At 41.4% G+C, this 13515-nt stretch overlaps 1 protein-coding gene across 2 annotated transcripts in view; it reads right to left on the bottom strand.

Moving 5' to 3' along the window:
* The window catches only part of LOC127634470 (dipeptidyl aminopeptidase-like protein 6), a 483292-nt gene that overhangs the window by 159135 nt on the left and 310642 nt on the right, over nt 1-13515 (bottom strand). For both annotated transcript variants that reach the window (XM_052114057.1, XM_052114056.1), the window contains exon 2: nt 11748-11862. In XM_052114057.1, coding sequence (XP_051970017.1) covers nt 11748-11862 — 115 coding nt within the window. The remainder of the gene's footprint in view (nt 1-11747; nt 11863-13515) is intronic.

Raw genomic sequence — 13515 nt, 5'->3', positions numbered from 1 at the left:
CTTTCAGCATAAAAGTAATCCATCCTGTCTCCAGCGATAACATTAATGTCTTCTAAAGCAAATAGATCACTTTGTGTGCAAAAAAGAGCAATATTAAAAGGAGCAATATGTAATATGCAAACACAGAAGCCATGGATGCCAGCAATACATCTAGTTAATATTGACAGAGTTATAAAAAATCCACATGAGCGGGTTTATAATTTGTAAACAATACAAACAATGCAAATGTATACATCAGCTGATCATCTTCCAGAGAAAGGCTCATCGCTTGCCATTGTCAGTTTGCTCATTCCTGTTGCATGTCCTCAACCTGGCAACCCATGTGAGCTTGGAGTCTGGGGAGGAGGGGGCAGGAGAGACATCTTGCTCCAATATTTTGAATTTGGACTGCAGTACCCATTTTAAACACTTTTGGCACATTCCTGAGACACACAACCAATGAGTCTCAGGAATGTGCCAAATTTTTTCATACATTCAGTGAGGTTTATGATTAAATCAAGTGTAATAATCTGCAAATGAAATGAGACAAATTTCACTGTTCATCCAGATACATCCTCTGAAAACAACTAATAAAATCTTATGCACATTTGCTTCTTGAGTAAATCAATCTTGTGTTAGGGATGTTTACTAAAGAGATTAGGGATTTGTTTTACTGAAAAATAAGACACAGAGACTGATTGAAGTCAACATGACATCAAAATGGGCCCTCTTAATTTCTTCATACACATTCCTGATCTTACTGTGAATGATTCATACATTGTTAGTCTTCATTCATCAAAATGTTATTACTTGCTCCGCCTCTCAAATGACTTCCTTTTTGGTTGATGTCACCAAGCCCTCTTTTTTTTTCTCAACACCTCAAGCCACATGTCATATATAGACCACTTTTCTGCATCTAATTAATTCCTAAATGATTAAATCATGTCCCGCCCTACATTTTTTAATAAAAATTTTTCTCATTGAAAACTGCATTTCACATTACCGAATAAAAAAAAAAAAAGAGTTGAATGGTTGAAAGGTCGTGTTGACCTCAAGAATATGATCATTTGTAGTGTGCCCTTTCAGAATAAATCAGGTGTCCCTATATACGGTGACCTGGTTTATAGGCAGAAGTCTGTGGAGATGGTTGAAAGTGACGCTGTGGTGTGTCCTGTCAGGCAGTTTTGGGGAGGCATCAGGACTCAAGCTGGAGACACCACCTGCTCAGTCTCTATGGCCTGTGCTCTGCTTCTCTCTCCTCTATCAGCCTGACTGCCTAAATTGTCCCCTGCTCCAGTTTAGATAGAACAGAGCAGTGAAGTAAAACTGCAGCCAGACAAGATGTCCAAATGGACAGAGGGGAATACGGCACCACACACACTCATATAAAAATCTAAACTTTTAGCATTTTTAGAATAATATTAATAATAATAATAATTTTTGCTTTAATATGAATTTTCCAATTGAGGATATCCCCAAATTATAACAAAATTTATAGCAAAAGCACAAGACACAGCTCAATCTGTACCTGCCATTAAAAAGATTTTACACTCAGAGCCTTACATTATTCGAGATAAAAAAAATTATAAATATGTGGAAACAGACAAAACCAATGAATTAGTTTCTTAAAGGCTGAACATGTCAGCTTAATTTAAGCAAACTAGTATTCACAGCACACTAATTAAAACAAGCACAGCTGGGAAACTGTAATAGCTTTCAAAGAGCCAGGGAGCACACATATATTTATACTGCCCAATAATAGGCTTCAGTGAACAAACACACCTGCAGTGTGTACCAAAATTCAGTTGTCACTCCTCTCCTGAGTGCTTAATCATGTACTGTACACACAATGGCTTTTCACAGTTAAATGCAATCATGGGTTATCTTGTTCAATGTTTCATACTGTTCATACTTTACCCTGGGTTGGGAATTAATCCTGGGAATTCAGGTTTCAAGATATCACAGTATACATTCGTATAACCCCTGGGTTAAAGTTCTTATTTGCATATTTATAAGATCACTAAAATTGACTGGACGAATACAGCTCATATTTAGTGGTAATCTACAGTTTTCCTGACCAACCACTGGATGGTGCCATGATAATTTTGATTGCCACTGAACTGTTCTGGTTCTGATCTCCATAAGAAACTGTGTAAACACTACCAAAATGAGCAATCCAGGTGGAGAACAAGAACCATTTTAAGTGTTAAGTGTTTAAGAGTTCAGGCTCAACGTGTGCAGTTGTTGGCTGTCATGACAGCTCAAAGTATTTAATGATATCAACGTAACTAACCTCGGGTAATTTAATTAGTTAAACATCACATTATAGACCATTTCAAGGACTGTTCGTTGGTGACGTCAAGTGACATCACTTTTCCGTGAACTTTCCTTCTTGTCTAAACAGAGACTATTTAGCAGAGACGGGCCACTTCGGCAGCCAATTGTCAACAAAAATGTTTTAGCCTCGTCACCTCTGCCTTTAAACACTGTTTAAGAGACCCTGCGGGCCTCTCCTTCTCTCTACCTGCTGACATTTTCGCGGGTCCAGGAACAGAGTGGTGAGGGTCCGGTGCAAGTTAGACGCATTGCCGGGGATTGGAGCAGGCGTCGCGGCAGGGCCAGTCAAATGAAGCAGGCACCACGTGCCTCAGGCCAATAAAATTTTACTGCTTATTTGAAATATGTTCTTTTTTCATAATCTTGACCAACCGTTTTGGAGATTTCAGTCTTTCCCCATGCAAGTAGATAGGAGTTGCTGCTTGTTTACATAGAAAAATAGCTGCCAAAAATCGCTCCAAAAAAGGTCACCGAGTGGACTGAATAACCTTGAAAAAGAGACTTTGTTGAAAGGATCAGAAATAAGTTTGCACAGTTCTAATTAATTTGTTTTTGTTTATATTCTTGAAATGGCCTATACTCAACATACACATACTGTATGTGAGTGAAAACACCGGAGACCAGAAAATGAAAACAGGCTTCTGCTATGAATTGTGCAAAACTTACATGTTCAGGGAAAAGTTGAGATATACAACACAGGGTCTGAAATTCATTATGGGATTGCAGGTATTGCGCACAATTTTAATAATTCCTGTAAGTTCTAAGTTCATAACCTGTGGAATTGAATCTTGTTTTTGTATGAAACTGTAATTCCAGAAGCTGCGCGAGTGAAACAGCTCTATCTTGTCCTTCTCTCTCGCTCGCTCGCGCTCTCTCTCTCTCTCTCTCTCACATGCAGCTGTCAGCAGTGCGTTGAACACTTGTTTAGTTTAGTGTAAGTGCATGCAGTGAGGAACACACTCGCATAGTTACTGAACTTAACATGCAAAAGGCATTATTCTGCTTCTCTGTAAGTGAGTGATATGACAAATCTATCACTTCTGTTTATAGGCTAATCAACAAAGCTGTAAACATTTCAAGAGCGAACTATTTTTTACACATTTTGTATCATGCCGTTTCCTTATTAGTCATAATGAAGCACATTTGACAAGAAAGGCAGAAAGAGCAAAAATGCTTTGTGTAATGTACCATCTTCATGAGGAAAAGAGACACTTATTACATCTCTCTAGAGTCCACCTCCATCTGTATACAGGTTTTTTCTGCCTTGTGATTCAGTCAATATTAATAAGTATGTAATAGTAGCCAATACATACAGTAATAATAATATAAAATAGTATAAATCCTATCAAACTGATAATATACATAACATTTAATATATTATTATCTATCTTTAATATACATATTATCTGTATTCAAAATACATCATAACTGAATTAGCTTCAATCTCAGTATTTCATCTGTAAACATTGTAATGCATTTTGTCAACATTGACTTTTTACTCTTTAAGGGGATAGTTCACCCAAAAATGAGAGTTCTTGTTGCAAACCTGTATGACTTTCTTCATTGTAAAAGGCGAAGTTAGGCAGAATGATAGTTTTAGTCATCATTGTGTAGAGAAAAAAAGAGGCATTGGTGACTAAGACTAACATTCTGCATAAAAATGTTTGTGTCCCATGGAAGAGAGAATCTCATACAGGCTAGAGAGGGAGTAATGGTGACAGAAATGTAATTTTTTGGTTGAATTATCCTTTTATCTACATGTTTAAGTGTTTATTAAAGGTATTTAATAAAAACAACAATAAAAATCTCTTGTTAGCTCATGACTGCATCACATCTTGCTTGTAAAGTGACTGAAGAGGTGGGTCATAATTAGTGGTCGGACGATAAATCTGCGAATATTCAGACTTTTTTTATGATCGTGAATATTATACATGCAGAAGAATTGCAGCCACATGATTTGAATCTAGGAAAAACCAACCTTTGCAAACCTGGAATTCTTCAATGTCATAAATGAAATGGCCCAGGCATTAACATCGCGGGGTTGCCGTGAGCATCTGGCTAGAGTGGAACCCTCTGCTCTCCCCTAAACCCTCACAGCTGGATGATTGGTATCTGGGCTTGCGGTGCCGCTCACAGCCACTCCCCGCCCCAATGCCTTTCTTCCCGTAAGTACATGAGGAGCTGATGAGTTTGTGGGAGGCTCCTTTCTCTGTCCGGTCCTGATCTCTCGGCTCCCCCGCCCTCACTACCCTTGATGGCGGAGCGGCCAGGGGTTACTTGGCGATTCCCCCAGTGCATAAAGCACTCGTGGTGTACCTGTGCCACAAAGCGCCGTCACATTGCAAGGGCACACAAAGCTCCCATCCAAGGCCCGTAGTTTCACGCCTTCCCTGACGGCTAGAGCCTACAGTGCCACCGGAAAAGTCTCCTGCAAGTCCACCAAGCCAAGGGGCTGAAATAACTGCACAAGGGTAGTTCCACCCCGGGATTGATGCAGGAGCTGCACTCGGTGACCGACCTTGCCCTCCGGGCAACGAAGGTAATGGCACAGTCTCTCAGGTGGACGATGTGTTAGTCCAGGAGCGCTATCTTTGGCTGAACCTGGTCGAGATGCGCAATGGCGTCAAGACAAGCTTCTTGAATGCCCCCATCTCCCAGGCTGGCCTAATCGGCGACACCATCAGGGTCTTTGCAAAGCAGTTTTTGACGGTAAAGCAGCAGACGGAGACCATCCAACACATCCTGCCCCGGCGCGGCTCAAGATCCCACACCAAGTCTGCAAGTCTGCTCAGGCGTTCCCCGACGGCGGCTGCACCGGCTTTGCCCCGGCAAACCCCTGCGGCCCCACCTCGGCATCGAGCCCCCCCAGGCAGCAGACGTCACCCATCTCACGGCCAGCCGCTAGGAAGAAGACTGCAAAGAGACCCTGAGAAGGACGACCCAGGGACGCGAAAAGCCACTGCCTTGGAGCTGGTAAGCAGACCACTCCATCCTCTGGTGGAGGGCCGGGAGGAAAATCTTTTGCTCCCTTTTCCTTTTGTTTCACCACATGCTCCAGTAGCTGCGGTACCCAAACATTCAACAAAAGAGCAGTTTCCTCAGTCCCGCAAGGCTCCAGCCACCGGTACATCCGACGAAATTGCTCCCCTGGTCCCCCTCGCCCGGAGTTTGGATGTGTGGCTCACACTTTCCAACCCGTAGCAATGGCTGACCTGGACTGTCTGACTCGGCTACACGATTCAGTTTGCCAGGCACCCACCCAGGTTTGCCAGCGTCCACTTCACCACGGAAAATGGAAATCGGCACACTTCTACGGAAACACGCAATGGAGCCTGTACCTCCAGCTGAAATTAATAGCGGATTTCACAGCCCCAACTTATTTTACCTAAAAAAGGTGTGGGTTGCGGCCAATCTTGGACTTACAATATTGGTTCACGGCGGTAGACCTGAAGGAAGCATACATCCACGTCTCGATTCTACCTCGACACAGACCCTTCCTGCGGTTTGCATTTGAGGGTCAGGCATACCAGTACAAAGTCCTCCCTTTCGGACTGTCCTTGTCCCCTCGCATCTTCACGAAGGTTGCAGAGGCTGCCCTTGCCCCGTTAAGGGAAGTGGACGTTCGCATTCTCAACTAGGCACAGGTATACCTGTTCACCTTCCTGGAATCCTCCCATTGCCTGCTCTGTTACGCCCTGACCGAGGCCCCCCTCGGCATGGACGCACTGGCACACAGCTGGCCGCCTGGGCTACGCAAGTATGCATTCCCCCCAGTGAACCTACTTGCACAAACACTGTGCAAGTTCAGGGAGTACGAGGAGCAGGTCACCCTAGTGGCTCCCTATTGGCCCACCCACACTTTTTCTCGTGTCAGCCCCTCCCTGGCAAATTCCCCTGAGGAAGGACCTTCTTTCTCAGGGACGGGGCATCATCTGGCACCCATGACTGGACCTCTGGAACCTCCATGCCTGGCCCTTAGACGGGATGCATAAGACCTAAGTGGCCTATCACCTGCCGTGGTAGACAACATCACTCAGGCTAGGGCCCAATCTACTACGCGTCTGTATGCCTTGAAGTGGCATCTGTTCGCCAAGTGGTGTTCTTCCCGACGTGAAGACCCCCAGAGATGCTATGTGCCCAAGGATCCCACGACCCCTTTCAGGGACCAAGTGGTGAACCTGCAAGTGCTGGTTTCTGTCAAACAACTGTTTGGCCAAACAGAACAGTGTTTCGCGCGGAGAGATTGACAGGCAGGAATTTGGCCAAAAGATGCTGCAAGCCTCTTATAATCGTCCAATTGGTGTGTGAGAAGGCGGGACTTACAAAGAGGGGTTAAAGCAATGCAAATATGCACAATGAAGATGCACATCATAATGAAACTATTGCCGAATCCTTGACATTTTTGCAAATTTAGAAATCCCAGCCGGATGCTTTTTTAAGGAACGAAAAAGGGGACCTTTCCAGGAAAAAGAGCACGTATGGTCACCCTAATTTAAGTTAATCATCATGATTCTAACTTCGGTAGTAATATTATGTGTTCCCTGTCAAAAAGCCACACTTTGATGCTGCGCTGATTTAGCGCTTTGGGAACAACATTATGTGTGACCAGCTGTGAATATGAATGAAATTGACTAGAATTTATAGCCTCTGCTGGTGACATCATTGGATGCACCTGTGGCAGGGCTATAAATAGATGTGTCACAGGTGCATCATCAGATCTTTTGTCTTCAGATCATTCTGTGTGTGTTGTGCTTCTTGACTGTCAGAACCTTCTACTTTCCTCTGTTAGGAGTTCAAATTGTTAGGCAGTGCGCAGAAACTTTTCTCTTTCTCTTTTCTTTAAAAAAAAAAAGGAATGAAAGAAAAAGAATGACTGATAAACAAAGCAAGTGGTGTGTGTTCCCATGTTTACGCTATATGGCTGAGAGGGACACACCAGTTTTGTTTTGATTGTCTGGAGGAAGAGCATGCTGCTCTTGCATTGGGGTGGGGAGGGTGCGAGCATTGCGATCTGTTCTCAGTTAAAATGCCTCGCACTCACTTCCGAGAGAAAACACCCACACTTACATCATGGGGCTCTCGTATGGATCTGGATGAGGAGCGAGAGACGGTTCCGTCCTTATCGCTCGCTCTCTCCCTAGATCCAGCCGGTCCCTCCCGTGATCCTGAAGCATGCTCTGGTGCCTCTTCGGTTCATGAGGGGGACCATGAATCTCGAGTCTGCGGACTTTGAGCTTCCCACCTCTGAGAATTCCGTGATAATAAATCATCAGAGGAATTACTCAAGGTGATTACTCGTGCAGTGGCCAGGCTTCAATTAGACTGGCCTGTGTCTGAGAAACTTCTGACTCTCAAAATGGTTTTACTTATGGCAATTACTTCTCTAAAAAGAATTGGGGATCCGCAGGCTCTGTCTGTCTTGTCAGCCTGCTTAGATTTTGCCCTATGGCTAAAAGAAATATTGCACCCTCATCCTGACTACCTTCCTAAGGTTCCTTCTCGACCGTACATCAGGTCACTCTCGAAGCCTTCTGCTCCCCGCCTTTTACAACGCCGGAGCAGGAAAGACTTCACGGACTGTATCCAGTCCTTCAGACTTATGTCCACCGCACTAGCCAGTGGCATAAGTCAGGTAAATAAATGTCTCTGCGCTGATCTGTCCATTGTGCTGACTGATCTGGGTAAAGCTGTTTCCTTTCGCGTTTGGAACATTTGACAATTAATATTTCTGATACGGAACAAAAAACGACAGAGCACAATCAGAGAGTCAGCCAACTTTGCAGTCGTACCAATGTGACCTCTTCCAAAGTTTAACTGAACTGTGAGGAAATATGCTTGAAAAAGTCTGGAGCCCTGATAAATCTGATCATTTTCCACAGCACACCTGACAATCTGCCACGGCACAGTGGTTGGGAAACACTGCTCCAGTGCATATGTCTGCGAGTGAGAGTGTCTGAGTGCGCAAAACACAAACTTTTATTTTATGTTATTATGAGACTGAGAAGTGCAAAAATATTTTAGATAAGAAGTGTAAAAATGCTTTCGGCTCATTATGAAATTAGACTGTGGCGGGCCGCCAGAGTCTAGTCAATTAATGGGAAACACTGAATTTGATGACTAAACAGACTAAATCTACCATTTAAAATACAATATAATTTTTTTGTTTTTGTATGAAATATAATAAATAAAGAGCTAGGTATTTTTTTTTGCAATTTTATGTTTTTTTACTATATTAAATTGTGTGATTATATCGGCATTGAGCCACCCTGCTCTCTGGATATCGGTATCGGCATCAGCCATTAATAAACCCATATCAGTCGACCACTAGTCATAATGTAGGCTGTAATGTATACTTAAAATCAAAGGTTGTCTGCTGCTATATAACTCTCCGTAACATTTGTAGAGTATGAACGGAAAATCATGAACTCATTAATTCTGAATGCAATGCACACATTTTTGCGAAGGATCCTAAAACCCCCACACCCTGTGACTCTCCATCTAAATCACCAGGTAGTGCCAGCAAGTCTGGGAGTTAGAATGCTTCTTGACGTTTTTACAACCCAAAGAGCCTCTCCAGAGACACTCGTGATATCGCCATCTACACACTGAAAATCTATACACTCATTTCATTTAAAACCCAGAAATGGCTTAATTTTAAGGAAATATGTTTTATTCCCGTATGCTTGGGTATTTCTGCTGTTATATCAAACTAGTTAAGATTGTTTAGTTGTGTAGTTAATCTCTGAGGATATATTTAGGCAAATGAGTAGCCTTGACAAGACAAAGGGAACCACCTCGTGCCAAAACTGAGGTGCCTCATTGGGTCATTCCTCCCTACCTTAAAAGTCCGGATCTGGTGTTGAATCGTTCTCTTTTTTTTGTCCTCTTTTGTCCTCTTGTTCTTTTATCTCTCTTCAAGCTCTCTTGCTTTTTCTTCCCTTTTTGTGTTACTCTCGTCAGACAAGTCTTTTGTTTTATTTGGCATTTATCTCAGTCTTTTCCTTGTCTTCGGACAAAGCTCAACACTCTACGTTTTTGGAGCAGTCCGATATCCTCCGGGTGAAAGGACTCTCTCTCAGTTTCAACCATTACTCCTAAGATGCTTTGCACTTCCCGCGAACGATCCACGCTCCGGAAGCACCAACAGAAATCCTCCAGCTCACGGACGCAACGACGACATTCACGCACACACGCAGTCTTGCTCAGCGACACAAAGGTCCATTTTGCAAGTATTATTCCATCTAAATTAAAATACGTTAAAGTGTGTAATTCCCTTGCTGGCTCTTAAGGTTTAACTGTTGTAACAAGTTTGCTATCTCTAAAATCTCTTTATTTTCCTTACTGTTTTACTTTGTTTGTTCTATGTTAAATGTTTGTTGTTAAATGTGTTCTATGTTTGTTTAAGTGTAGTGATATATCCTAGTTCCTTGTCTTAAACCCAATTATACGCTTGATTGTCTGTGTTTGTTGGTCATAAAACAAAGCCTCTTTAATGTGCGATCTAAAGCTACGAGCTGATATTATCAAAGTAAGTTAACGTGCTTTGATTAAGTAAGCTTATACTAAGAATAAACCTTCTGGAGAATTGATCAAGAGTATCGAGCAAAGTGGTTTGCTGGACGAACTGGTTGGTTGCGGTACGGGTTAATTCCATTAAGGTGTTCTGAAAATTAATACAGCCTGTCTGCATAAGATGTATATTCCTAATTAATTATAATTCGTTGTGTTTAATTATCTATATATATCTGAAGCAGACTTTTGGGCTATATAACCCTGTTTTGGGGCAATTTAGAATGTATTGGTATCTGGTTCAAACCGTATGATTAATCATTGATTACAATCATTAATATTAATTGTACATTCCCCAAACCTGAACCAAGAAACCCTACACATTTTAACACCACATCGTTTCACACTGTATGCCTTTGGCACCGCAATTCTCAGAGGTGAAGCGATGTTGACACAGGGATTCATAACCCAGTGTTAAAAGATGTTTGGGATGGGTATTGATTCTGATTCACAAGCTCTCGATTTGATTAAATTCAATCCCGATTTCACTTGAATTCTGATTCATTTGGGGATATTTTAGTAAAGATGTCCATCTTCATACATTAGCAATCCTAATTTCGATACCACAACAAAGCACTAATTTAAGTAAACATTGTTTCAAGTTCTCAAGAAAATAATTAAAGACAAGTAAACATAAATAACAAAGCGGTTGACTTCCGATTGACTGATCGATCATGATTGACGTAATGCACACCCCTGGCACAGAATAAAGGATTGATCTTTTGATTTTAAGAATCGATATTGGGATTGTTCAAATCGATTTCTTTCTCAGCACTAAAGCAGTGCTAACCCACTTTAAAAATTGCATGTGTGAAGTGGTACTAAACCCAGGGTTACAGCAAAAGTGGCATTGACCCAGTGATGAAAATTATGTTAACCTAGGGTTAAGCATAGTGTGAAAAGCGCTACAAACATTTTCGTGTCAGCATTTTCATATAAATTAAACATGAAAATTCTGCTTTGGACTAAAAAATTATGAAACTAGTTTTAGTGTAAATAGTTTTGGTACTGTACACGAAGAAGCCTTCAAAAGTGCTAATTCTGATTACAACGTTGTGTCGTATACAGTGGCCCCAAAGAAATCTCCAAAATCTAAATCCTTATTCACTAGTCTGCATGAGGGTAGCTTAGGGTTTGGCTTAAACTTGCCATTTAAGACAAAAATGCAGGAATATATTTGCATCAGATAAATTATCAGAGAAAAATGGCAGCACAAGCCCACTTTTCAAGCAAACATCTGGCAAAAAAGTGTGGTAAAAATGATAAAACAAAGTCTTGTGATAAAGACAAAAAGTATTGAGACAATTTTTGGATGCTTTCTGGTTGTCAAACAGTACTGAAACATGATGGACAACACCTGTGGTTACTCTTCTAGGATATATTTGTGAACTTGAAGGAAACTGACTTCATATTCACTAATGGTGAATGGTGTACCTTGTCATACATTGCAATGGTGTCACCTTGACAACATTGCAAAAAAAGTTAGTTCTGAAAAAAGCTCTTGCGGCAATTGTTTGCCGATGCCACTTCCTTTGAGGTATTGTTTCTAATGCAATGACAAGTGTGTTACAGTGTAGCTTCAAGTGTTTAAATACTTTTTGGGGCCACTGAATATGAAAACATGTCATTTGTGATTTAATTCTTGATTTAAAAGATTTAAAGATTTTTGGGGAAAATATTCAAGGTGTTTTGGCAGAATGTGTTGACGTGAGGCTGTGTCTGTTATAGCACTGTGCACCTGTATGCGAGCATTGTGTTGGTTTGTTTACAGTACTTAAAGTGTGTTGCAGTAGTGTACTGTGCTGTGTGGTGTGTGTGCACTGTGTCCACGATGCTTGTGGCCTTTGCTCCAGGAAGCATACCTGGAGTCAACAGAATGACAGAGGTGACGATTAGAGAGCAGATGACCAGAATAACAAGCAGTGCGATCGCTATTCCCTTCCAGTTCCTCTGTGGAGGGTTACTGCCCACCAGCTCCTACAGAAAGAGATGCACACAGAAAGAAAGACTGTGAGTCGATGAATGCAAATGGGTGGTTAGTCAAGGACAGTTGTGTGTCAGTGAGCAGCACCTCAAGGAAAACTACTGTTGGCCGACAACAAATTCTGCCGTCATCTCCACAAAAGTGAGAATAGCTCAGTGAGTATGTGTAGTCATTTCAAACTTCATTGATAGAAGATGTATTGGTTAAATAAAGTTTAAAGTTATGAAAAACTTGAGGGCATTTTAACTTCTAAAGGCTCTAAAGCTTTCATCATTTATATTTAGTTCATGTTTCATGCTTATAAATTATGTAGAGCTACAACACAGCAATTTTGTCCAAATTCAAGACAAATTGTTCATTAATGTTGAGCTTAAATGCTTTGCAGTAACTCTAAATGAAACAAATATGATAAATTAATGCATCTTCCCCACATAAAAACATCAGTCTAAGCTTGACAGCAGCAAGCTATTTTCAACTACAGATGAATCAAAGAGACAAGCAAGTTAAGACGAGTTTAAATACAGACAACACACTCAATAAATCAAACCTGTATGTTCATTAAAGAAGCAGAGAGGATTAATTCTTACACCTTATGAATCGGGACTCTCCTCAACCACCACCAGTGTGCATTATCTACCTGGATGATGCGATGGCAGCCATAGTGCGCCATTATGCTCAACACACATCAGCCTTTGTTGGTGGGAAAAGAGTAGAGTGATAGTGCCAATTAATGGATGGGGATTATTAGGAGGCCATGATAGATAAGGGCCAATGGGGTGGTCTCCCATCCAGGTACCAACCAGGCTTAACCCTGCTTAAATTGAGTGGGCAACCAGTCTAGAAACACATGGGTTCTTGTCTTATGTAAACCAGGAAGTATTAGTGTTCAGTCCTAGACATGGGTCCTAGTTCTGTGGAAACCAGGAAGCAATCAGAAACCAGGAAGTATAGGTCTCTGCGGAACAATTATGGGTTTTTCCCAATCTGTGGCCGTTTTCAAACCAGGATGGGCGTTTCTAAACTATCCAATGAAAGTAGGGAATCTCAATATCAAATCAAATGACTTTATTGTCACACTACCATGTACACAAGTGCAACAGTAGGTGAAATTATTGTGTGCAGGTCCGAGCAACATAGCAGTCTTGACAGTGATGAGACATATACCAATTACAGTAAACAACATACTTACACAACACAATTTACATATCAGATGTACACATACTTACACAACACAATAATTATATACAATCTACAGTAAACAATACACACAATATAGAATACACAATATACAATACAATAAGTAAAGAGTATACATTATATATATATATATATATATATATATATATATATATATATATATATATATATATATATAAAGTAGTTGTATTGAGGAGAATGTGTGAGATTATAGATTAATTAAGTGCAGTGCAAATTATTGATCGTGAGAGATCAATTGTTCAACAGTCTGACTGCTTGGGGGAAGAAGCTGTCATGTAGTCAGCTGGTACGGGTCCTGATGCTGCGATACCGCCTGCCTGATGGCAGCAGTGAGAACAGACCATGACTCGGGTGGCTGGAGTCTCTGATGATCCTCCAAGCTTTTTTCACACACCGCCTGGTATATATATCCTGGAGGGAGGGAAGCT

This window comes from Xyrauchen texanus, chromosome 41 (assembly GCF_025860055.1).
Source record: "Xyrauchen texanus isolate HMW12.3.18 chromosome 41, RBS_HiC_50CHRs, whole genome shotgun sequence".
NCBI classification, from domain to species: domain Eukaryota; kingdom Metazoa; phylum Chordata; class Actinopteri; order Cypriniformes; family Catostomidae; genus Xyrauchen; species Xyrauchen texanus.
This window is presented reverse-complemented; position numbering and strand designations above follow the sequence as displayed.